The sequence below is a fragment of the Camelus ferus genome, chromosome 11 (genome assembly GCF_009834535.1).
Source record: "Camelus ferus isolate YT-003-E chromosome 11, BCGSAC_Cfer_1.0, whole genome shotgun sequence".
Lineage (NCBI taxonomy): Eukaryota > Metazoa > Chordata > Mammalia > Artiodactyla > Camelidae > Camelus > Camelus ferus.
In genome coordinates this window covers 65,064,821-65,091,501 of record NC_045706.1, presented here as the reverse complement: position 1 = coordinate 65,091,501, position 26,681 = coordinate 65,064,821, and the positions used below count along the sequence as shown (strand labels likewise).

General features: G+C 38.2%; 1 protein-coding gene across 1 annotated transcript in view; it reads right to left on the bottom strand.

Annotated features, from left to right (window-relative positions):
• Positions 1-10,930: 10,930 nt before the first annotated feature.
• The window catches only part of ZNF33B (zinc finger protein 33B), a 43,079-nt gene continuing 27,328 nt past the window's right edge, over positions 10,931-26,681 (bottom strand). Inside the window, exon 5 of the mRNA XM_032491788.1 lies at positions 10,931-16,420. Within this exon, the coding sequence (XP_032347679.1) occupies positions 14,334-16,420 (2,087 nt within the window). The 3' untranslated portion in view covers positions 10,931-14,333. The remainder of the gene's footprint in view (positions 16,421-26,681) is intronic.

The following is a 26,681-nucleotide window of genomic DNA, read 5'->3' as shown; positions in this document are numbered from 1 at the left end:
CACAGGTAAAGTGCCGCTTTCATCACATCATACCGAAGGCACATACCATCAACATGATTTATCACTGTTGATACTGCCCTTGGTCACCTGTTCGTCTAGTTTCTCCATGGTCAAGTTACATTTTTATGTCCTTTCCATACTGTACACTTTGGAAGGAGTAACCACACACAGGCATGGGAATGGGGATTTATGCTCCCCATCCTTGGTGGCAATCTTACTTGGAATTCTACATAGGAGATCTGTCTCTTCTCCCCCAATTATTTAGTCAATAATGTTTTAATATTGGTATGGACTCATCTTTATTTTATAATTGGGTAATAATACAAGTTGCTTTAGGTTTGGCCACCAGCAGCTACCTTAGTTGGCTCCTGTGATTCTTTGGCACATCCTCATCAAGGTTGGTGGTGTTTCTGTTTTTGTTTTTTTGAGCACTTCCTTATTTTCCAGTACTCTAAGATGCTTCAGGTTCCTCCTATATATTTCCTGCCCCAGTCCTAGAAGCTGCAATTTCTCCAAGAAGCCCTGGTTCCTTTTATGAGAGAATGGTATTAGTAATCAAGATCCGGGCACTGCATGGACATACTGCTACTAGGGTATATTGGTGCTTTTACACTCAGCTGACAGAGCAAGGGAATATTTTGTATATATTAACGTCTATATAAGCCTATTTATAAAATTCTCATATGTAACCACGTGTATCTGTATTAAATTAAGTAAACGTGAGATCATACTGATGTTTCACTCAAATCCAGTACCATTTGGATCCTTCTAGCCTCCTCTTTTGCTGATATGTAACCTCCGAATGCAATAGTATGGCTCCCTGACCTGCCAGCCACTTTCTTAATTGTTTCATTTCAGTATAAATGTATAGCAGTATCAGAATTGTTCACCATACCCCACGGAAACAACTTTATCAACTAGAGTAGAATGCTTATGTGTAGTTTCTTTTTTTTCTTGAAACTTACAGTCTCCACTCATTTCCAAAATCATTTAGCATCTTTTCCCCCCACCTCCTTCAGTGAGGTTGTTTCATAGACTCTCTTGTCATACCTTCCTGGTATCCCAGGAACTTCTTTCTTTCTCTCTCTCTCTCACTCTCTCTCTCTGTATATATATATACATATATACACTCTGTATATATGTATATATATCAAAATTTATACACATATAAATTTTGTAATATAAAATATATATATATACACACATATATATATAAATTTAATACATAATATAAAATATATTATATATATATGCCAATATTAAGGCTCCTATTTATGCTCTAAACTTCTGTAAGTTTGGACAATTGCATAATGTCATGTATCCATCATTATGGTATTATACAGAATAATAAGTAGCTTCACCACTCACAAAAAAATATTCTGTGCTTCATCTATTCAACCCTCCCAACTCTTGCAAATACTGCTCATTTTCCTCTCTATAGTTTTGCCCCTTTCAGAGTCATATAATATGAATCATACATTGTGTAGCCCTTTCAGACCAGTTTCTTCCACTAAGCAATATGCATTTAAGTTTCCTCCATGACTTTTAGTGGCTTAACACCTCATTTCTTCTTATCACTGAATAATATTCCATTGTATAGATGTACCACAATTTGTTTACCCATTCACCTATTGAAGGGTCTCTTGGTTACTTCCAATTTTGGAAACAATAAAGCTGCTATAAATATTCACATGCAAGCTTTTGTATGAATGTAAATTTTCAAATAAGTTGAGTAATTACCTAGGAGAGCAATGGCTAGATTGTATGATAAGACTGTGTTTAGCTTTAGCTGTGTGTAAGTAATTGCCAAAGTTTGCAAATATTTTCAACCTCAGTTTATAGCAAGACCTACATTTTAATTCATAACCCAATGCAAACATTCATTCAAGATTCATTCACTGAGTATTAAGTGCCAGCTTTAGGCACTGGAGTTAGTGTGTAAAATACATAAAACTCACAGTTCTGATGGAGTTTATATTCTAGTGAGGGAATATAAAATAATAAAGAGAGTAAATAAAATATTTTGTATACTAAATGACACCTTGGTAAAAAGTTAAAGTAGTAATGTGGGATAAAGAGTTTACAGAAAAGGAGAAACTATGGAGACAATGAAAAGGTCAGGAGTTGGGGTGGAGATGGAACGATGAATAGGCAGAGTGCAGATGACTTTCGGGGCAGTGAAAATACTCTGTATGATACCATAATGATGGATACATGTCATCTATACATTTGCCCAAACCCATAGGATATGCAATACCAAGGGTGAACTGTAATGTAAACTATGGACTTTTAAAGGATTATGGTGTGTCAATGTAGGTCCATCAATTGTAACATATGCACCACTCTTCCGGGAGAAGTTGGTAATAGGGGAGGCTATGCACATGTGGAAGGCAGGTGGTAAATGGGAAATCTCTGTACCTTCCCCTCAATTTTGCTAAGAACCTAAAACTGCTCTTAAAAAGTCTTATTTTTTTTTAAAGCTGCCTCTGTACATAGGTACTAATCTGCTAAGGCTGCGGTCTCACTGTATTCAGGTTGCTATAACAAAACACCACGCATTAAGTAGCTTATCAACAAGAGAAATTTATTTTTCACAGTTCTGGCAGGTGGGGACTCCAAGATTAACGCACAAGCATGGTTGCATTCTGGTGAGAGCCCTTTCCTGGTTGTAGCCAGCACCTCACACGGTGGAAAGGCTGGGGAGCTCTGATCCCATTCATGATGGCTCCACTCTCCTGACCTAGTCACCCCCAAAGGCCCTACCTCCTAATGCCAGCATACGGGGGGTTAGATGTCAACATATGAATTTGAGGCAGGGGTGGGGGGAACCACAAACATTCAGCTGCCATAAGAAAATACCACAGGCTGGGTGACTTAAAAAAAAAAATTTGCTCAGTTCTGGAAGTCCAAGATCAAGGTGTTGGTAGGTTTGTTTTCTCCTAAGGTCTCTCTCCTTGGGTTGCAGATGGCCTCCTTCTCAAATGTCCTTTTCTCTGTGCATGAGCATCCCTGGTGTCTCTTCCTCTTCTTATAAGGACACCAGCCATGTTGGATTAGGGCCCCAACCCTTATGACATCACTAAACGTTATCTCTTTAAAAGCTCTATCTTCCAAACAGTCACACCGAGATTAGTGTTTCAATCTATGGATTTCAGGGTGGGGGTTGGGGGTGGGTTATCCATCCAGGACAATATATAACTGATTATAAAAATTTTCATAAAACAATAATTACCTATATCTGTAATGAATTCTGATGCTATCTGTTTTATTCTAGTTCATTAAAAATACTAGCCCTGATTTACTGAACTGATTTCACAGTTCCTTTATAGACCATTGCGGTTGCTTTGTAATGTGTTACCTAGACTAGGCTGAACTACATTTCTCAGAGTTCCCTTTCCTGTAAGTTTCCCATTGGGATGGATTATAAAAGATGTTTTAATGTTTTAATAGAAACCTGAGGAATATGTTTGGGATCAAAGTGGAAAAAATATAAAATTAGATCAGGTTTAATTTATTGATGTGGGCTCACTAAGATGATATTTTGAATATTTTAGCTTGAGGGGCTAGTAATGATTTCTAATTATTTGCCTGATTTGGTTGACCAAAATATAGACCGACACTAAAGAATTTGAACTACCAGACTTCCTTGGTACACCATAAAGGAAAGTGTCCAAAAGCTTAGGAAGGTTTGAATGTTAGAGGGTATTTATGTAAGACTTGCTCACCAACCCTGGAAGGTCCAGAGGACATGCCTTTTGTCAGGCAAACCCAAGAATTCTTGAAGAGTTCTGTGATTGAACTTTTCTAAGTCAGAAATTACAGGGGGGGCCACTACCTTCAAATAAGGATGTGTAAGTCCAATGGGGATGCTGAGATCCTAGGGTAGCTGGTGCAAAATGTGGCACTTAACTGTTCAAAAACATGGGCATGGTTACTGTAATGGACAGTGGAGCCAAGGCAGCAAAAGAACAGTTTGGCTTAAAGAGATATTTGGTGTTTAATAGTTGATCATGGTGTAGCTAGAATTAAAATATATGGGGAGAGCCCACTAAAGTCTTCATCTAAGTGGAAAATCTCTGGGTATAATGCACAGGAGTATGACTAAAATCACCAAAAAAGAGTCACGCGCCCTCAATCAATTCCCAACCCTAAGCCAGTTTTACAGACTCAGAGTGTCCCTTGAATAGAGGAGTGTCCAGATCTTCTTGGGGAAGAACCTGCTACACGGCCAAAAGCATATAGTGTTAATCTTCCTCCCAGCATTTCCCAAAGAAACCTACATCCATTTATCAGTGTGACTGTGACTGGGTAGGGGGAAGAGATCAGAGTTTTGAGGGATTCCCCAACACTGGCTCTGAAGTGATGCTAATTCTCAGTGACCCAAAAAATCACTGGTGTACACCATTCAAAGTATGGGCTCATGAATGTCAAGTGATCTATCTCACGGTGGACTCAGTGTGTTCCAACCCCTTCGCATGGTTCTTTCCCCAACTGTGGAGTGCATAATTGGAACAGAGACACCAGAAATTTTCAGAATCCTCACACTGGCTCCTTGACCTGTCAAGCGAGAGCTATTACAGTGGTAAAGGCCTTATGGAAGTCATCAGAACTGCCTTTACCCATGGAAATGATAAACCAAAAGCAATATCGCATTCCTGGAGGGACTGCAAGTGTTAGTGCCACCATCAAGGAAAAACCCAGGGGTGGCAATTCCTATCACATCTCCATTCAACTTACCTATATGGCCTGCGGAGAAGACATATGGATCTTAGATAATGGCAGTGAACTATCATAAATTTAATCAGGTGGTGACTCTATTTGCAGGTATATTTCCACATATGATTTTGTTGCTGGAACAAATCAACACCTCCCTTGGTACCTGGTGTGCAGTTATCTAGTGGCAAAGTGGCAAAGGCTCTTTTTTTTTTTTTTCTCTATAACAGTCAGTAAATACCATCATAGGAAGTTTGCTTTTCTGCTGGCAAGACCAGCAATACACCTTCGCTGTCCTACCTCAAGGGCATATCAACTCTTCACCCGTGTATCATAGTCTAGTCTACAGAGACCTGGATTGTACTTTTCTCCCATCACACACCTTGCTGGTCCATTACACTGACAATGTAATGCTGACTGAACCTACCGTGCAGGAAGGAGCAACTACTCAAGACACCCTGGCAACATACTGGTGTGCCTGGGAGTGGGAGTGGGAGACCCCACAGAGACTCAGGGGTCTGCTACCTTGGTAAGATTTCTAAGGGCTGAGTGATGTGGGGCATGTTAAGATATTCCTTCCAAAGTGAAGATGTTGCTGCATCTGTTCTTTCCTACCACCAGGAAAGTGGTACAACTACTGGGCCACCTTGAATTCTGGAGACAGCATATGCCACACTGGCACCTGCTGCTCCAAGCCATTTACTGAGTTACCAGAAAAGCTACCAATTCTGAGTGGGGTCCAAAACAAGAGACTGTTCTACAACAGATCCAAGCTGCCAAGCACACTGCTGTGCCTTTTGGGGGTACATTATCCAGCAGATCCAACGTTGCTTAAGTGTAGGTAGTGGATGAGGATCCTGTTCAGAGCCTTTGGCAGGCCCCTGTATGTGAATCACATAAGCAAAGTCATGCTATCCTCTGTGAACAACGATTCTCTTTTTCAGAAACAGCTTTTGGTTTGCCTGCTGGTGGGCCTTCGTGGATACTGACATTTAACCAAGGGCTACCAAGTCACCAAGTGAACCTGAGCTGCCCATCAAGAACTGACTGCTCTCTGATGCATCAAGCCATACGACTGGATGTTCACAGCAGTGCTTCATCATTACTTGGAAACAGCATATACAAGATTAGGCTCCAGCAGATCCTGAAGGAACAAGTGTGCCCAAGAGCCCCACTGGTGCTATATTCCACTCACCTTTCTCTCAGTCCACAGCTATGTCCTCATGAGGACTTCCCTATAACCAGTTGACCAGGAAAGAAAACAAATTTCGGGCTTGGGTTAGATAATTCTGCATGGTATGCAGCACCACCACTCCACTCTGAAATTGTCCTGAAAGTCAGTGGTAAAAGGCAGTCATTCAAGTGGGCAGAAATCTGAGCATTGCACATGGTTTATTCTGCCCGAAAGGAGAGATGACCAAAGCTATGGGTCTACACTGACTCATGCATAGTAGCTAATGGTTCAGCTGAACGGTCAAGGACTAGGAAGGAGTACATTGGAAAATCTGTAAAAAGGAGTTCTGGGGAAAACGGTGCACAGACCTTTCCAAATGGGTACAGAGAGTGAAGGTATTTGTGTACCATATGAATGGTCACCAAAGGGTGATCTCACCAGAATATTTAATGATTAGGTGAAAGACAGATTCTATGGATGCCAATCTCCTTCTGCCCGTCAGCCCCTTTCTCCAACTTACTTCTGTCCTTGCCAAGTGGGCTCATGAACCAAGTGGCTGCAGCAGCAATGAAGGAGATCATGCATGGGCTCAGCAACAGGGACTTCTACTCATCAAGGCCGATCTGGCTAAAAGCCTAATCTGACAACCGCAGAGGCCAACAATGAACAGCTAACTTGGCACAACTCCCTGAATGGATCAGCTAGCTACTTGTTACCAGGTTGATTCCATTAGACCATTTCCATCACAAAAGGGACAGTACTTTGTACTTACTGTCTAAGATATTTACTCTGTACATGCGTTTGCCTTCCCTGCCTGCCATGCATCTGTCAAAAGCAACGCTGATAGATTTACAGGAGGCCTCATCCACCACCATGGTATTCCCAGGTTTGGGCTCCAAGAGCCATGAGAGGAGGCTGCTAAAGCCTCCACAGTGAAAGAGTCTCTGACAGCCCTGAAGGAGTGCCTGTTGATTTCAATTTGAATGGATTCTTGAACCTGTTTTTGGAGAAGGCCCTATACAAGTGGGGCTGATTTGAAAGTAACACCAACAGTGAGATTTTAAAAAATTGTAAATGGGCAATAGGTTGCCTACAGAACCTAAAAAGGACTAGAAGGCGTGTTTGTATTAACATTGTGTATGTTAAGAACAGATGATGAAAAAAAAAAACCTAAAAACAAATAAACAAAAAACAAACAAAAACCCCTGTCAACAGCTGTTTCTTGCCAGTGTCAGGAATGGAGCAGGCCTCAGTTTACAAATAATTTTCACTGAATTTAACTGAGGGGGCAGATCTTTGCATTATGTGTGGGGAAATAACTTACCCCCTTTTCGTGAGTTCTTTTTTGTGAGCATTTATATGTCCCAAATGAATCTGTGAAAAGAATTTCCTCAGAGGAGGATGTCATCAATGTAATGTCGTACCTGTGCTCCTGGAGACAACTGGACGCAGTTAAGGTATTGCCTGCAAAGACTGCAATGGCAGAGTTGTTGAGGTATCCCATGGGTAACCAGGTAAAGTGTACCGAGTCCCTCTGGAGGGGAAGGCAAACTGTAGCTGACAGCCTGTTGAAAAGAGCACATATTAGCCAAACCTGTAATAACAAAATACTTACTGCTTGCAATTTGGATGGAGGCAGTAATTTCAGTAACATTGGGTATTCAATCCTTAGTACATGGGCCGTAGCATTAATGTGTGGTAATCCTCTGTGACGCACCATCATTATTTCTCAGTTAATAATAAACTAAACTGGATCATCAAACAGAGAAGCAGTGGTGACAATCACTTCTTCTCTAAATAGGTCTTCATAATGGTTTCCATTGGGGTGTACGGTCCATGGGGTCCCATTCTGTCAACCCAACTGGTAAGTGCCAAAAATTAAATTTCATTTTATTATTCACTGGATCAGAGCATCCATGCCTTCTGCGGTACTATACTAAATTTAAGTCCGTGGATGCTATGACCATGAGAAACCTAGGCAACAGTTCTGGTGGTTAAGGTGAAACAGACTATTTGTCCTAAATGTCTCAGTCTGTTTGGGCTGCTATAGTAAAACAACATGGACTAGGTGGCTTATAAACAACAAAAATTTATTTCTCATAGTTCAAAAGGCTGAGAAGTCCAGGATCGAGGGCCTAGAAGATTCAGTGTCTGGTGAGAATCAACTTCCTCATTCAGATGGCTGTCTTCTCCTAAGTCCTCACATGGCAGAAGGGGCAAAGGAGTTCTCTGGAGTCTTTATTCTAATTGGAGTCTTTATTCTAATGGCACTAACCTCAGTTCAGGAGGGCTCTGTCCTCATAACTTAATCCCAAAGGCCCACCTCTAAGTACCATCACATTGGAGATTAGACTTCAACATATGAATGTTGGAGGGACATAAACACTCAGTCTATAGCACTCTACTTTATATTCAGCAACTCCTCTAGGATTTCAGGGGTTAACACGTTTAAATTTAGTGGGATGCCCAGGTATATCTATAATTTGAGCCCTGTATTAAAGCTGTGAAGGTTTGCCAAGGGTATTAAAGTTAATTTGCAAGGTACAAAAGTCAGTCAGCACCCTTTTTATCTTTTGTTGTATAAATTATTTTAGTAAATTTTGCATTTCCAATTGGGTCAAGCTGTGGAGCTAACTTATATTGTACATCAACTCTACCTCAAATAGCAACAACAGCAAAAGAACTGTGGACCTCTGTTTCAGTTATTTTGTTGTTTTCTCTCCCTGGGTCTAAGTCCCTGTCTCCCTCCCTTCATTCTTTCTTTCCACTTCTTTTCTTTTTATGGTTACTGGGTATACTTCAGGGAACAGGGGTTCTCTTTACTCTGACCAAATTAACAGATTTCTTTCTCCAGAGAGCATCCAGTCAGGATCATCAGTTAGGGGTCTGCTCCAAGGCAATGGTTGTTTCATGCGGCTGAAGGATCCCAGGCTTATGCTGCATCTGAATTAACTGCTTTGCTGTGCCACAGGGTGGAGGTTTCCCCCTCTAACCATGAGCATGGGAGTTGGGTTTTTTTTTCTTTTCTCATTTGTTTTTTTTTTGCAACAAACAAACAGTGAAACAAAAGCATGCCTGACATAACCCAGAAGTTGACTGAATGTCCTCTGAGATGGCTTTTTTCCTGCCATGCAGGTTTCTTTCTCTCTCATTTCTCTCTGTACAAATTTCCTCAGTTATTTTGGATTTCTAGCCATGGAAAGCCTTGGCTTTCAGTTTTTGTCTCTATCTAATCACCCAGTGTGGACCTTCTGGGTGGGTCACAAGGGAAAGAGAGCCCAGCAGTCAACCTCGTAGGCAGCTGCCTCCTCCTCCGGGGAATGCCAGTCAGTGTCCCTGGGTTCAGAGTCCACAAATAATAGGTCGTTTAGTCCACGGCCTGGTTCAAGGCCCATGATGCCAAGGTTAGTCCTCTGGTTGGTAAACAGCAGGAGTAAGCAAAACTCAGGTACTTTCGCTAGAGGGTTTGCACTGGGTGAACAGTTGAGTTACCTCCTCTGGTCGCTTGGAGGGGCAGGTCCTTTTTTCTTTCTCATCAGCATTTGGGCCACAGGCCACCATGAATGTGCCTCTAGACACCCTTGAGGGTCAGAAGAGCATGTGCAATGGCAGGAGGGGAGGAGCAGCAGAGATGGGAAAGGCTGCTACCCTTGTCTGAACACCACCAGCTCATTAGGCAACTGGGCTACCATGGTTAATTCTCCCTGGCATGGTAGTCTCCTGCCTTTCCACAAGGAGCCATTCACGTGCCCAGTGGTGCACAACAACCATGGTAGGTACGGGTACCCCGAGCAGTCGGGGATGGTCACCAGGCTACATGCAGCAACCAGACAGTTACTCTGGTAGGTGGGGCTCAAGTTCTGACCAGTCAGGGTGCTCTTTTGTCACTGCTTTTACAGGCAGGAGCCTCACAGACCATCTGCTAAACAGACTGGCAGGTCACACAGGGACACAGCCAATTAACAATTCTCTTTTAGGGACAAGAGCTTTTAGAGTGGGAAGAGACAGTGACACCCCAAAAAACAAAAACAAAAAAAAGAACACAGAGCAGAGCAGGCCAAAGTGCAAACCTGCCAGGAACTGGTGGTTGTGTCCCAAGTGGCCCCTGCCATATCACAGAACCAGTTAGCCAAGAGCAATCAGCTAACACTGACTAGGGGACCTCGGTCATGCACGGACAAGCCTGTTCACGACGCCAACTGTGTGAACTGCCTCCTAGTCACTCTGTTGGTGGCAGGATTCTTGCCCTGGGGTAACGAAATAGCTGAACACCTCACACCTCCACTGGACAGATGAGACCCACGTAAGGTTACTCGTCATACATACTCACAGGCCAGGCTGGAAGGGCACAGGCCATCCAGGGCCACACAGGCAGTGCACCTGGGAACAGAGAGAACCACCAGGGGTTGTGGCAAGTGGCTCTGCAGTGTCAAGAGGGTGCAGTGACCCCTGGTTCCTGCGAGAGGATATGAATGGCTTCCCTGAATAATTCTGTGGGCTGCTCAGGAAGTGAAACTTGCTACTTAGGGATAAGCAAGAACCTCACCTACACCCGGTCCCCTTGATAAGGAAGAAGGATTGTCTGACCACAGGACCTCACCTGTGAGAGAAGAACGCGGAGGGAGACTTGCAGTTAGGCCAGCAGAGGTCCTTCTGGTTTCAGATGTTAAGAGAGTCTATCAGACTGGGCCTCAATTTCAGGGAACTGTTGCTACAATTTAAAGTATTTTGAAGACTACTAAAAACAAACCAAATTTTCATCAGTGGTGTTTATAGTTGCAGTACAAAAACATGAGTGACAAACAGAACTTTAGTACAGAAATAAGATGCTATAATGAGGGTAAGGAATTTAAGATAATTCCAAAAAAGATGACAAGGCTTAGAAAAGCAGAAGGCTGGAACTAAAAATATGCTTTAGTGGTTGTCAATATATGATTTCTGAGAATGAATTCCCTGCCCCCTCACCATGGGAAAACTGGTACCTAACGATGTGAGCTTTTAATTGTGTAAATGTGTAAAAAGAAGCATCCTCACAGACTTATCTACACTGCTATATGTGGCAGGGTGGTTTATTTAACATACTTCGTTTTGTAGAGAAGTTTTAGGGTTACAGAAAAAATGAGCAGAAAGCACAGAGTTCCTATACACCCCTTTACCTCCACCTCCCTCCACAGTTTCCCTGTTATTAATATCTGCATGAGTGTGCTACGTTCATTACAACCGATGAGCCAATACTGACACATTTTTACTAAAATCCATAGTTTACATCAGGGTGGACCCTTTGTGTTTTACACTTTGTAGGTTTTGACAAATGAATAATGACATGTAACCACCATCACAGTATCCTACAGAATAGTTTCACTGTGCTAACAATTTTCTGTAATCCACCTATTCCTCCCTCCCTCTCTCACCCCGAATCCCTGGCAACCACTGATCTTTTTACTGTCTGCATAGTTTTGCCTTCATCAGAATGTATTACAGTTGGAATCACACCGTATAAAGTCTTTTCAGATTCACTTCTTTCAATTAGCAATATGCATCTAAGGTTCTTAGAGGAATTCTTTGTTACTTGAGAGCTCATTACTTTTTACCACCTGCCTGAGCATCATTATCCTGTAACCTTACTGTGACTGCTTACTAGTGTCAGGAGGCTTTTTGTTGTTGCTTCTTTGGAACTTTTTATATAGACAATCTATGCTATCTGTGAACACAGTTTCATCTCTTCCTTCCAAATCTGTGTACCCTTTATTTCCCTTACTTGTCTTACTGCATTAGCTAGGACTTCCAGAAGGATGCTGAAAAGACATGGTGAGAGGGGATCTCCATGCCTTGCTCCTTATCTTACTGGAAAAGCACCTAGTTTCTACACATTAAGTATGATGTTAGCTGTAGGATGTCTGTAGATGTTCTTTACCAAGTTAAGAAGTTAAGGAAGTTCCCTCTATTCCTAGCTTACTGAGATTTTTTAAAAACATGAATGGGTATTAAGATTTTTTGAAATGCTCCCCTGTATCTACTCATATGATTATATGATATTTATTTCTTCTTAAGCCTGTTGATACGATGGGTTACACCAACTGATTACCAAATGATAAACCAGCCATGCACAGCTGGATAAATCCCAATTGATTATGGCATAGTTCTATAATTCTTTTTATATATTGTTGGATTCAATCCGCTAATATATTGTTGAGCATTTCTGCATCTGTGTTCATGAGAGATACCGGTCTGTAGTTTTCCTTTCTTGTAATGTCTGTGCCTGGTTTTGCTATGAGAATAATGTTGGCCTCACAGAACAAGTTAGGAAGTGTTCCCTCTACTTTTACACTCTGTAAGAGACTGCAGAGAATTGGTATAATTTCTTCCTTAACTTGGTGAAATTCACCAGTGACACATAAGGGCCTGATACTTTCTGATTTGGGAGATTAAATATTGATTCAATTTCTTTGACAGATATATGCCTATTCAGATTTATCCTTCTGTGAGTTTTGGCAGAATTCTGTCTTTTAAGGAATTGGCCCATTTCATCTAGGTTATCAAATGTGTGGGCACAGAGTTACCCATAAAATTCCTGTAAGCCTTTTGATGACCAGGGGATCTGCAGTTATGGCTCTCTTTTATTCCTGATATTAGCAACTTGTGTCTTCTCTTTTTCTTAGGTAACTGGCTAGAGATTTATCAACATTCTTGATCTCAAAGAACCAGCTTTTGTTTTTGACTGATTTTCTCTATCGGTTTCCTGTTTTCCACTTCACTGATTTCCATCCTAAGTCTCATCATTCGTTTTGTATACTTTGGATGTAATTTGCTCTTCTTTTCCTAGTTTCCTAAAAAGGAAGCTTAGGCTACGTAAGATCACTAGACTGTAATTTTAGGTTATTAGCTTAACCTGATTATTTATGTAGTCTGGTCATGTAATTAGCCTATCACCTTTGCATTGTCAATAAAAGCACCATTCTAATTCTACTTTGTCCCTGCTCCTGCCCCACTCTTCCTTCTCGCAGAGTCAAAAGACATTAAGGGCCAAGATCCCACCCTGGGTACATCAGGGCCCTCAATTCACAGTCCAGTTTACAGCCCTGAGTGGTCTAATCTGAGGTTTCTTCCCTGGACCCTGTCTTAGAGGGCAGTTGCTTACAGAGGGTTTGGATCAAATTTAGGCTGAAGGCTGGAGTATTCAGATATGTACACTCAAGGCACATCATGGTTTGGGATGAACAATGGGTGGAAAGAGAAAAGGGGTAATGGGACTAGGGCCTAGCTATCCCCATGCACAGAATACACTTTATTGAACTTGTTATTTTGATTTATGAGTTTTAAAAGGTTAGCTGTTAGCTTTGTGGCCTTCCTTTTAAACTGTTGCTCTAGGCCCTACACACAAAGGAGATGTGCCTGACGTTGTAACAACTGCTAAACTAGGAGCATCTATTTCCTGCTCACAATTATATTAAGTTCTGTTTTGTATGAGAAACATAGACAGTTTATATAATGTACATACACACGTCCTGTGAACTTCAGAGATACCACATGTGTTTAATGCTGTTGCCCTAGCAATTCAATTCAATCTGTTTTTTAAAAGCTTCATACTCAAATCGTTGCCAGGATTAGGGTGGCAGAAAGGCTATGATTATTAACACAAGGGAACTTTCTTGTGGTGAAATCCTGATTCCCCTGTAATCTTCATGTAATACCAATTCCAGATTCCTTTTTGATTTTGTAACCTGTGTTGACAGTTATTCAAATACACAGACGATAAAATTTCACAGAAATACACAACCAAATACACAGAATACACGTAAAAACTGGTGAAATCTGAGTAAGTATCTGACTAGTGGAGTACCATCAATTTCTTGTACTTAAAAATATGTTATGGTTCTGTAACATTATTATTAGAGGAAGCCTGGTACAGGAGAATTCCATGTACTATTACTGCAACTTCTTATGAGTCTATTGCATTTTACTGGAGTTTTGTTTGTTTGTTTTTTAAGCTTTACAATGGACAATATACATCTATAAACTACAATTAGTTATGCTTCCCAAAGATAACTATGGCATTAAAACCAAAACACAACTTCTAATGTTACATTACTTCTAAAGAAAATGTTCAAGCTATAGTCTCAAATGGACATATTTCTCCCCAGTATAAATTCTGACATAACCTAGTTTGTATTTTTGCTGAAGCTTTTACAAAGTCAAAAAACCTGTGAGGTTTTTTGCCAGAATTAGTTGTATGACATTCAATGGAATGTTACTTCTTAACAAGGCTGTCTTATGCTTGTTGCAGTCTATGGGTTTGTCCCATGTTATTACTTTGGAGTAAAATAAGGCCAGTTTGTAGACGAAGGTTACTGAACATTCAGGATGTCAACAGAGCATTCTCCACAGTGTGAATTCTCTGAAGTGCAGTGGATGCTGAATTGTGGCTCAACCATTTCTAAAGTTCACTTCAACCGTAAGATTTTTCTTCTGTGTGCGTTCTCTGATGTACAATGAGGTTTGACTTCTGAGAGAAGGTCTTCCCACACGTGTTACATTCATAGGGCTTCTCCCCTGTGTGTGATCTCTGGTGTTTAGCAAGATCTGATTTACGGTAAAAGATCTTCCCACATTCATTACACTGGCAAGATTTCTCTCCTGTGTGAGCCCTGTGATGCACTGTGAGGGATGACTTGTGGCTGAAGGCTTTCCCACATTCACTGCACTCATAGGGCTTTTCCCCTGTGTGTTTTCGCTGATGCAAAATAAGTCCTGACTTCACACAAAAAGATTTTCCACATTCATTACATTTATAGGGCTTGTCTTCTGAATGTGTTCTCTGGTGTACAATTAGAGCTGACTTATGGCAGAAAGCCTTTCCACACTCACTACATTCATAGGGTTTCTCCCCTATGTGAATTCTCTGGTGCTGAGTGAGCTGTGACTTCTGGCAGAAGGTTTTCCCACATTCGCTGCATTCATAGGGTTTCTCCCCTGTGTGTGTTCTATTATGTTTAGTTAGGTATGACTTATTATAAAAGATTTTTCCACATTCGTGACATTCATAGGGTTTTTCCCCTGTATGTGTTCTATAGTGTTGGGACAAGGTTGACTTATGGCTGAAAAATTTCCCACATTCAGGGCATTCAAAGGGTTTCTCCCCTGTGTGAGTTCTCTGATGTACTGTGAGGTCCGACTTCAAGCAGAAGGTTTTCCCACATTCGTAACATTCATAAGGTTTCAACCCTGTGTGAATTATCTGATGCCTGGTGAGCACTGACTTGTGGTAGAAAGTTTTCCCGCATGCATTACATTCATAGGGTTTATCCCCTATGTGGGTTCTCTGATGTTGTGTAAGATGTGACTTCTGACAGAAAGATTTCCCACACTCAGGGCATTCAAAAGGTTTCTCGCCTGTATGAGTTCTCTGATGTACTGTAAGGTGTGAATTCATACAGAAGGATTTCCCACATTCATAACATTCATAGGGTTTCAGTCCTGTGTGTGTTCGCTGATGTTTAGTGAGGTCTGACTTCTGGTAAAACGTTTTCCCACAAGCATTACACTGGTAAGGTTTCTCCCCTGTATGTGTTCTCTGGTGTAATGTGAGGGCTGACTTGTGGCTGAAGGCTTTCCCACATTCATTGCACTCATAGGGTTTCTCCCCTGTGTGTGATCGCTGATGCTTAGTTAGGTTTGACTTCTCCCAGAAAGTTTTTCCACATTCACTACACTGGAAGCGTTTCTCTCCTGTGTGTATCCTCTGATGTCGAGTGAGGTGTGACTTCTCCCAAAAAGCTTTCCCACATTCATTACATTCAAAGTGTTTCTCTCCTTTATGAGTTTTCTGAAGTTGTGAGAGGTATAACTGCCTCCTGAAATTATTCCCACTTTTCTTACATTCATAGTGTTTCATATGTGCCCCATGATGATTCAAAAGGGTAGACTTCACACATAAGGATTTCCCACAGTCACTAAGTTCATAGTGATGTTCCTTTGAGGGAATTAACTGATGGAACAAGAAGGATGAGTCATCACAGATCATTCTCCCATAGGCATTATATTCACAGTCACTCCCTTCAGTGATCTCTCGCTTGTGTGTACTGAATACCGCCTTTTCAAGAAAGGTTTCTTGATATACGTTGTATTCAAAATTTTGCTGTAAAGTTTGAATCTTCTCAAGCTGAACAGGATCCTCATTATGACTGAAAGTTTTCCCATTTTTAAAAAATTCACTTTTCTCTCTAGTATGAGTTTTCTCACGTTCAATATCAAGTACCAACTTTCCACAGGTGTTAAATTCATCAGTATTTTTTCCTAAATAGTTTTTCTTATTGATAACCAGTTCTGAAATACAGTTGAAGCTCATTTCACATGAGTCACAATGACAGAGTATTTTTCTGGAAGGAAAAGAATCTGTGTCCAAGTTAAATGGTTTTCCTATTACACGACCTCGTTCTTTGGTCAGCATTTTGTTATTGATGAATACAACTTCCCACATATGCTTAGGCAGGTCTTCTTGGCTTCTTTCTTTCATGTGATCAGTTTTCCAGGGTTCTAGAAACAAGAAAAATCAATCTCATCATATAAATATTAACACATTTCTTATGGAACGAGACCTATATACAAATGCTCTGCATTGTAGCTGACTTTGATTTCTTGTCTAGTCTCCAGAAATGAAAATAACTACAAGTACATATTTTTTCTATTTCTAGGTTTTGAGGCAAAACAAAAACAAAAACAAAAACAAGAAACAAAAAGCCTGATATAGCAGGAAAAGGGAGAGGAAACTGTTAAAACACATATAATTGGTTTCCAACGTCTGATGAATAACAGCAACTATTAAAATCTGTATACGTCCATGTATCCTCCAAAAAACTAATAGGATCAATACAAGGAGAGCAAATAAAATTAGTGACAACAACCCATGACTTTAGAATAATTACGAGATACAAAATACTACTAACTTCAAATCATCATTAAGGAAGCAAGCAAATATTCAAATGTAGAAGTAACTGAGAGCCACATCTGCAGAAAGAGTCAGCTGGAGACTGTGGTAAACACATGCAGAAGAAGAGACAGAGAATTTAGAGATGGTTAAACACAAATAAAATTACTCCCAGAAGAAAAAAGTCCCACTGTGAGTGGGAAAATATTAAGATGATGTCTCAGTTCTGGTGGATGAGAGCTCAGATTACTGGGAAATCCGAAAGAGTGGACTCATAGTACGTGGGAACTAAGGAGGCAAGGGCTGATCAAAGTGAGGAACAAACGTGTAAAAACAGAGTGATCTTATTATAGGAATTAAATTACAAGGAGCCTGGTACAGACTGAATTGTGTCCCTTCCCAAATGCATATGTTGAAGCCCTAGCCCCTGATGTGGCTGAATTTGGAGATAGAGCCTTTAAGGAAGTAATTAAGGTTAAATGATGTCATAAGGGTGGAGCATGAATCCGATGGGAATGACATTCTTATTAGAAGAGGAAGAGACACCAGAGCTCACTTGCTCTCCATGTGCACACAGAGAAAAGGCCATGTGAGGACACAGTGAAAAGGTGCTGTCTGCAAGCTGAGCAGAGAGGCCTCACCAGAAATCCACCCTGCTGGCACCTTCATCTTGAACATCCAGTCTCTAGAACTTTGAGAAAATAAATTTCTGTTGTACAGCCACCCCGTCTGTGGTGTTTTGTTACAGCAGTCCAAACAGACCAATAAAGAGCCCAAAGAGAAAACACACTTGACTGAAATTTTAATAAACAGCGATGAAAACAGGCATTAAAGCAGCAAAGGAACAACAAAAGACTAAACAAAAAAAAAAAAAAAAAAGAAAGAAAAGAAAAAAAATTGAAACAAAAAGTAAGTTCTGGAAAAAGAAGGTGGATTGTAAAATAATGTAATAAATAAAAATTTAAAAATAAAATTGTATGTATATATGATTGTAGTCTCTAAAGAGAAAAAAAAAAGAAAATGGAATAAATCTAAAATTAAAAACCATAATCTAGGAAAACTGCCCAGAAATAAAATAAGACCTAATCTACATGTTCAAAATGACCACCCTGAACCTGAAAAAACTGACCTGGAACAGTTCTCTTTAATACATACCTTAATAAAGCTACCAGATCTTAAAAATGAAGAAAAAGGCCTCTAGACAAGGATGAGGATGTTGGACAAAAAGACCAAATATCAACAAACAAACAAAATACAGGTTTGGCAACAGACTTTGTCACCAGTAAACAAAGCAAAGCTAAGTGGAGCAACATTTTCAAGAAAAGGAATTGAGTGAGTCAAGGACTTTTACCCATTGTCTATTATCCTTTAAGGAGCAAGGCTATGGAAAAATGTAAACCAGTTTAGATATTCACGAAAATAGGTAATATTGTAATCACGAAACCTTCCAGAAAAGGACAAACTTCAAGCAACCAAGACTTGACAGGAAAAGCTGGCAGAAAAACTGAGCAGTAAATACATTTAATTGTAGATCGGAAACCAAAACAAAGATAAGAACAAGGATAGAAGAATAAAATATAAATGCTATGTGTTCTGGTGAAGCAGGAATAATGTAACTAGAAAAGCTACAGGAAACAGGAGAGAAAAAACAGGAAGTAAGAATAAGCTCAGAAACAGCCACATAACTAATCAGAGTCAAAGGATGTCAACTATAAGATAAAAAACCAAATAAGAGTGTTAAAGGAAATGGGCAACTAAGGCCATTATATTAATATAAAAGTAATACTAGAGCAAAAGCATCAGAATTTCCTAATTGCCTCCATCCAAAAAGAACAAAGAAAAAAGACCAAATAGAAAAATTCAGTAAATGTGATACCCCTTAAATGTAACAATAGGACAAAACTGAAACCTAACATACAAATCATATCAGTAAATATGAATAGGCTTAACTCACCAATTAAATTTGGTTTTGATTTTCAAATTGAGTCATGGACAAAGCCTAAAATCTCTGCTGTAAAGGGAAAACATACTTAAGAAAAATGGCACAAAAGGGCTAAAAACAAAGGGGTGAACAGTATCATTCCAGACAAAAGGAAACAAGAAGGAAACAGAGGGGCAATCTTGTCACCAGGGAGGACAAAGAAATACTTACAATGCTAAAATTCACAAATTCGAATGGAGAAATAACAGACCAAACAACCTTCATAAAGCAGAACTCAAAGAAGTAAGGAAAAATAGAAACACACTAATAAGAAAAGTATTTCAAGACAAATCAAAGCAAAAAGTTAGCGGTATCAAACACAAATATAATAACATGTATTATGAATCCATATCAAATTTTATAATATCAAAACTTGTAATAGAAAATATACTTCCATCTTAAGAGTACATGAAACATTCACAAAAACTGATATAGATAACACACATAGGTAATAATGCAGTAAAACTAGCAATTAATGGTTAAGAATGAGCTTCCATCTGGACCTGAGAAACAAACAACTCTCTAGTAAACTGTTCTTTGGTGAGAGGGAAAACACACACCAGACCTGATGAAGTTCCAAAACAAAAAACCAAAGAAAATATTACTTATGAGGATGTATGGGGTATGTGTACTGGTCAGAAGAAATTCCATAGCATTAGGTGTTTGTATCAAGGGAAAAAGAAAGAATGAAAACAAGTGAATTCTTAACTCAAAAAAAAAAAAAACCCTAGAAAACGATAATAGTAATGTAAAAGAAAGTAGACAGCACAAAAAAGAAAATAAAAAAAAAATAAAAACTGTTTCTTCATTTTAAAGATCTAGTAATTTTATTAAGGTATGTCTTAGGACTGTTCCCAGGTATGTTTCCTCAGGTTCCTGGTGGTCCCTTCGAACATGTGAACATCTTCTTTTATTTCTGCACAGTTTTCTTAGATTAGAAGTTAATGAAACAGAAACAGAAAAATAGAACAAGTAAGTCAAAAGGCTGGTTCTTTGGAAAAATTCACAAAAGAGACAAATCACTGGCTAACTTTATCAACAGAACAAGAGGGAGGAATCTCAACTACACAAAATAAGAAATAATAAGAAGCAATCATGGAAACGATGCCTGAAAAGATCTTAGACTTTTTTTTTTCAACTTGATTCAAATACATTTGAAAGAGAAGTAAATAATTTCCTAGGAAATACAACTTATCAAAATTTACTCTAGTAGAGACAGAAAAAATACACAGAATAATTTCCACAGAAGAAGAAAATACCAAGCTTGCCTGAACAGTAAAATGAGCACCCCTAAATCTTTCATCTAGATTCACAGAATTTTAAACCCTTGCCACATGTGCTTTATCTTTTCTGTATAAATTCTTGACCATTAACTATTTTAGTTAAATACAAACATTATAACCCATTACTCCAAATATGTCAGCATTATATCTCCTAAGACTAAAGGCATAATCACACTCAAGAAAACTGTACCCTGATAATATATTGTCCACTATACAGTCCATTCAAAAAAAGCAGTATCTCTGAAAATATCAGAGCGTTTTTCAGCTACATAGTTCCCCTCCTTTCACTGAAAAATCCTCCAAAATTAGAGGTATAGCTATCACGAAGGTGGGTTTAATCAAAATTGTTTTCTTTAAAAAATGTCCACATACATTTTAGACTTTACTGATATATTGTTTGTTTTTTTCACTCTACGTTTCCAAAATTCATCCACACTGTTGCATACGGCTATGTAATATACTGTAATTTATGTATTGATCCTATTTGATGGATAGTCTGGTTGATTCTAGTTTTTCTGTTATTATAAACAATACAGAGACAGACATTCTTCTCTACACCCCTGCTGAGTATTTGAAAGTGTCCCTAAAGCAGTGCTACTGAAAAGTTGGGCTTTCAAATTGCTGCCAGTCAACATAATGTAACAAGTAGATGACACGATAAATACAAAAACCGAGAGCAACCATTGAGAAATGTTCATAGCAATCACAAAATAGCTTCAGTGAGGTAAAGCTGATGAATCAACTGATTATGGTTAAACTATATAATCTGATAAGCTCTGACATAATAATATAAACTAATGGATTTATTTCTGGGCTCTCTACTCTGATCCACTCCTCTATGTGTCTTTCCTAATGCTAAAACCACAGTCTTATTTACCATAATTATAGTAAGTCTTGAAGTCAGGCAGTGTTATCCCTACAACTTAGCTTTTATTTTTCAAAGTTGTTTTAGTTTTTCTGGCTCTTTGCACTTCTATATAAAGTTTAGAAATCAGCTAGGCAATTACTCTATGAAGTATGCTGAGAATTAAATTGAGATTGTTCTGAGTCTACAGATATTTTTAAGGAGAAAAACGTATTGAGTCTATTGAGCACTCTGATACATCAACATTTGTCATGTATTCATGAACAGGATGTGAGGCTCTCTCCATTTATTTAGGTATTCAATTTCTCTCTGCAATGGTATATAATTTTCAGTGAGGTCTTTCACATCTTTTGCCAGCTACATCTGCAAGAAAATATTTTTCATGCTATTGTAAATAAAACTTTTTAATTTTGCAATTTCCAGTCAATTACTGGCAGTATATAAAAATAAAACTGATTTTTGTATACTGATTTTTATCCTTCAACTGACACTCACATAAAAGTTCTAGTTTTTTTTTGTGTGTGTGAATTCCATTGAATTTTCTACATAACCATGCTCTCTGTGAATAAACACAGTTTCACTTCTTTTCCACAGTGGCCTCCTTTTCTTTTTCTTCCCTGATTACTTTAGCTACATTACATTATATTACTATGAGTGGAATCCTTGACTTGTTCCTGTACTGTTAAAAAACTATTCAATTTTTAAGTATTAAGCACAATATTAACTGGTTTTCTATAAGATGCCCTTTATCAGATTAATGAAAGTCCCTTCTATTCTTCATTTGAGAGTTTTAATCAGGAACGAATTCTGGGTTTTGTCAAATGCTTTTTATGTATATGTTGAGATGATCATATAGGTTTTTATTTAGTTTTGAAATACAGGGCATGGGTGACTGCATAATTGATGGGGGACAGTGCAAAATCAAAATGTGGGGCTGCTTACCCAAAAAATTATACCACAGTATAAAGGTATTAAAATTATGCTTTTCCTTTAAAATATTCTATTACTTATAAAACATTATTAATAAGTACTACAGTGATAGAGGACTAACAATATAAACTTACAAACTGCAAAACAGACATTTCAAATTGCTGATATATTATTTCAAAACATAGACTTTAGACTACATAGAGATCAAAGCTCTTGAGAAACAGTTTTCTAAAACTAACTCTTCAAAATAGTTACGTGTAAATCTGAATTTAATTTTATATATTAAAAGTTTTTTTTTTCCTGAGATGAGAACTCAGGATTTATTTGTTATCTTGACAACTTACATAACATACAGCAGTTTTAATCATATTTATTATATAGTACATTACATCCTGAGTATTTAGTTACCTTATAACTGGAAGTTTGTACCTTTTGACTGCCTTCATCCTTATTCCTCCCCCAACCCCCAATTTAGGAAACCACAAATTTCATCCCTTTTTCTAGGAGTTTCTTTGTTTTGAAATATAATTGACCTACAACACTAAGTTCCTGTACACAACCTAGTGATTCAATATTTTTATAAATTTCAAACTGATCAGGATGATAAGCCTAGTTACATTATACCACCATACAAAGATATTACATAGTTATTGACTATATTCCCCACAGTGTACACTTCATAACTGTGACTCATTTATTTTGCAACTGGAAGTTTGCACCTCAATCTCCTCACTTATTTCTTTCTTCTATTTCCCTTCCGTCTAGCAAGTACATCTTTTTCTATCTATATAACTGTTTCTATTTCATTTGTTCATTCGCTTTTTTAAAAATTCCAAATATAAATGAAATCATATGGCATTTGTCTTTCTCTCTCTGACTTACTTCACTAGGCATAATACCCTCCAGGTCCACCCATGTTGTTGCAGATGGCAAGATTTCATGTTATATGGCTGAGTAATATTCTGCTGTAGTGTATGTGTGTGTATGTGTGTGTGTGTGTGTGTGTGTGTGTGTGTGTGTGTGTGTGTGCGTGCGTGCGCATCTATCTATATATACCATATCTTCTTTGTCGACTCATTTATTGATAGGTACTTAGCTTGCCTTCATATCTTGGCTATTATAAATTATAATGCAATGAACACAGTGGTGCATGTATCTATTCATTAGTGTTTTCATTTTCTCTGGATAAATATCCAGAAGTAGAATTGCTGGATTATATGGTAGTTCTATTTTTAATTTTTTGAGTTATTTCCATATTGTTTTACACAATGGCTACACCAATTTACAATCCCACTAATAGTGCACAAGGATTTCCTTTCTCCACATCCTCATCAACATTTGCTATTTGTTGTGTTTTCAGTCATAGCCATTCTGACAGATATGAGGGGCTATGTCATTGTACTTTTGATTTGCATTTCCCTTATGATTAATGATATTGAGCACCTTTTCACATGCCTTTTGGCCATCTGTATGTCTTCTCTGGAACAATGTATGTTCAGTAGCTTGCCCATTTTTAATTGGGTTGTTTGGGTTTTGATGTCAACTTGTATGAGTTCATTATATATTTTGGACATTATCTGTCAAATATATGGCTTTCAAATCTCTTCTCCCATTCATTAGGTGGCCTTTTTGATAATGGTTTTCTTCACTGTGCAAAAGCTTTTTAGTTTGATGCAGTCCCATTTTTTCATTTTTGCTTTTGTTTCCCTTGCTTCAGGAGACTTATCCAAAAAAATATTAAGACTAACGTCAAAGAGAGTACTGCTTACATTTTCTTCTGTACTTGTAGGTCTTACATTTAAGTCTTTAATCCAGGTTGAATGTATTTTTGTGCATGGTGTGAAAACACAAGCAAGACTGATACTTTTGAATATAGCTGTCCAGTTTTTTCAACACCACTTACTGAAGAGGCTCTCTTTTCCCCACTAGATATTCTTGCTTACTTTGTCACAGATTAATTGACCATGAATGTGGGTTCCTTTTTGAGCTCTCTATTCTATTGCACTGATGTATGTTTCTGTTTTTATGCCAGTACCATACTGTTTCAATTACTGTAGCTTAAGAGTACAGTTTGAAATCAGGGTGCATGATACCTTCAGCTTTGTGGGTTTTTTTTTTTCTTTTTTTCAAGATTGTTTTGCCTATTTGGGGTCTTCTGTGTTTCCATACAAATTTTAGAATTGTCTGTTCCAGCCCTGTGACAAATGCCACCGGTACTGTGATAAGGATTGCACTGGATCTGTAGATTACTTTGGGCAGTACGGTCACTTTAACAATATTAATTCTTCCAATCTGTTAGCACAGTATATCTTTCCATCTGTTTGCATGGTCTTCTATTTCTTTCATCAGTGTCTTATAGTTTCCTGAGTACAAGTCTTTTACCTCTTGGTTAGATTTACATCTAGGTATTTATTCACTTTTGGTGCAATGATTTCCTTAATTCTTCTTTTTGATAGTCTGCTGTTAGTGTATAAAATGCAACAGATTTCTACTAATTTTGTATCCTACAACTTTACCAAATTCATTGATGAGCTCTAGTAGTTTTCTGGTGGCACCTTTAGAATTTTCTATCTTTAGTATCATGTCATCTTCAAACAGTGACAGGTTTTACTTCTTTCTTTCCAATTTGTCTTCCTTTTACTTCTTTTTCTTGTCTGATTGCTGTGGTTAGGATTTTCAATTATACTGAATAAAAGTGATGAGACTGGGCATCCTTGTCTTGTTCCTGATCCTAAAGGAAATACTTTTAGATTTTCACCATTGAATATGTTAGCCATGGGCTCATCATTCATGGTCTTTAATATGTTAAGGTATATTCAGTCTATACCCACTTTGTTGAGAGTTCTATTGTAAATGAATGTAGAATGTTGTAAAACCTTTTCTACATCTGTTGAAATGATCATATTATTTTTATTGTCCAATTTATTAAAGTGCTATATCACATTGATTGATTTGCAAATACTGAAACATCCTTGCACTTCTGGAATAAACCCCACTTTATCATGAGGTAAGATCCTTTTAACATGCTTTGAATACAGTTTGCTAATATTTTGATGAGGACTTTATTAAATCTATGTTGTTCAGTGATATTGGTGCATAATTTTCTTTCTTTTGTAATATCTTTGCTTGTTTTTGGTATCAGAGTGATGCTGGCCTCAGAATTAATTCAGAACCATTCTTTTCTCTATAATGTTTTGGGATATTTTGAGAAGGATAGGTGTTACATCTTCTCTAAATGTTTGGTAAAATTCACTTGTGAAGCCATCCAGTCCTATTGGGAGTTTTTAAATTTCATGATTCAATTTCGTTAATGGTATTTGGTCTGTTTATATTTTCTTTTTTTTTTTTATTAAATAGATTTTTTTTAACTTTGGGGGGATGTAATTTGGATTTTTAAAATTTATTTTTAATGGAAGTACTGGGGATTGAACCAAGGACCTTGTACATGCTAAGCATGCACTCTACCACTAAGCTATACCTTCTCCCTATATTTTCCATTTCTTCCTGGTTCAGTCTTGTGGAAGTATGCATTTTTAGGAATTTTTCCATTTTTTCTAGGTTGTCCATGAATTTAATTTTAAATACAAATTTATACAATGCCATTTTAATGTTTCCTCTGACATTTCTGTAATTTGTACAAGAAATCAAAAATGGCTTCATGACTTTGTATATAATTCAAAATATCTGTTTACGTAATCCAATGATACATATTCAAATAGAAGAAAGTAATTTCAAAATTAACTTCATTGTTCATAGTTGGTTCATCCAAAATTACACCTGAAAATAATATTCTTTTTGATCAAATCTAATTTCTAAGACTGCAATACAAACTTTGCAACATGGCAGAATTTTTCAAGACCAGAAAGTCTACACTCTGAAGAATTCTAGTACCTACCTGGTATGCCTTAATGCACTGTCTAAGAGTATGCTTTTATCTTGTAATACCTTGTCAACTACAATTACAGCCTGAGTCCCAGAAGTTGTAGTACCAGTACTTAACCTAGAAAGTTAATATTTTATACAGGTGCCAAAGGGACAGGCTCAAGGGAAAACAAGCAAGCTGGCCTCCCAGTATGGATTCCCTGTTGGATCTGCAACCACTGCACTGCTGCTGCTGGTTTTGCTGCAGCTGTCACCAAAGAGGACATGGGTCTTAGTCACCCACTAACTACTATAGGACATCAGATTGCACCAAGCAGCCAGACCAACAGCTTCGTGAAGACACTGCCTTTTGGTGTATCCTGTTTATTCATACATATGCTCCACTTCATGAGACTTCTCATACAAATCACAAATAGACTGCAACAGAAATTCATTGGAAGGACTCAACAGTAGATTGAAGTTTATAGGAAGAATTAGTGAACTTGAAGATAAGTTAATTGACAAAATGCAATATAAACAACAGAGGGAGAAAGTGATGGGGGTAGGGTGGGGAGAATGAACAAAGCCTCAAATAAATGCAGGACATCATTAACTGCATTAACATTCATAATGGGAGTAACAGGAGGGAAGGAAAAAGAGCAAGGAGCAGAAAAAATAGTCAATAAAATGATACCAAAAATGTTGCAAATTTAAAGAAAAACATTAATCTTCAAATTCAACAAGAGAAACTCCAAGTGAGATAAACATAAAGATCCACACCAAGATGCATCATAGTAAAAATAATTAAAAAAAAAAAAGACAAAACCTCAAAAGCATCAAGAGAAATACAACTATTAACATACCAGGGATCTCCAAGAAGATTAACACCTCACTTCTCATCCAAAACAACAGAGTCCAGGAGGTTGGATGACATACTCAGTGTGCTAGGG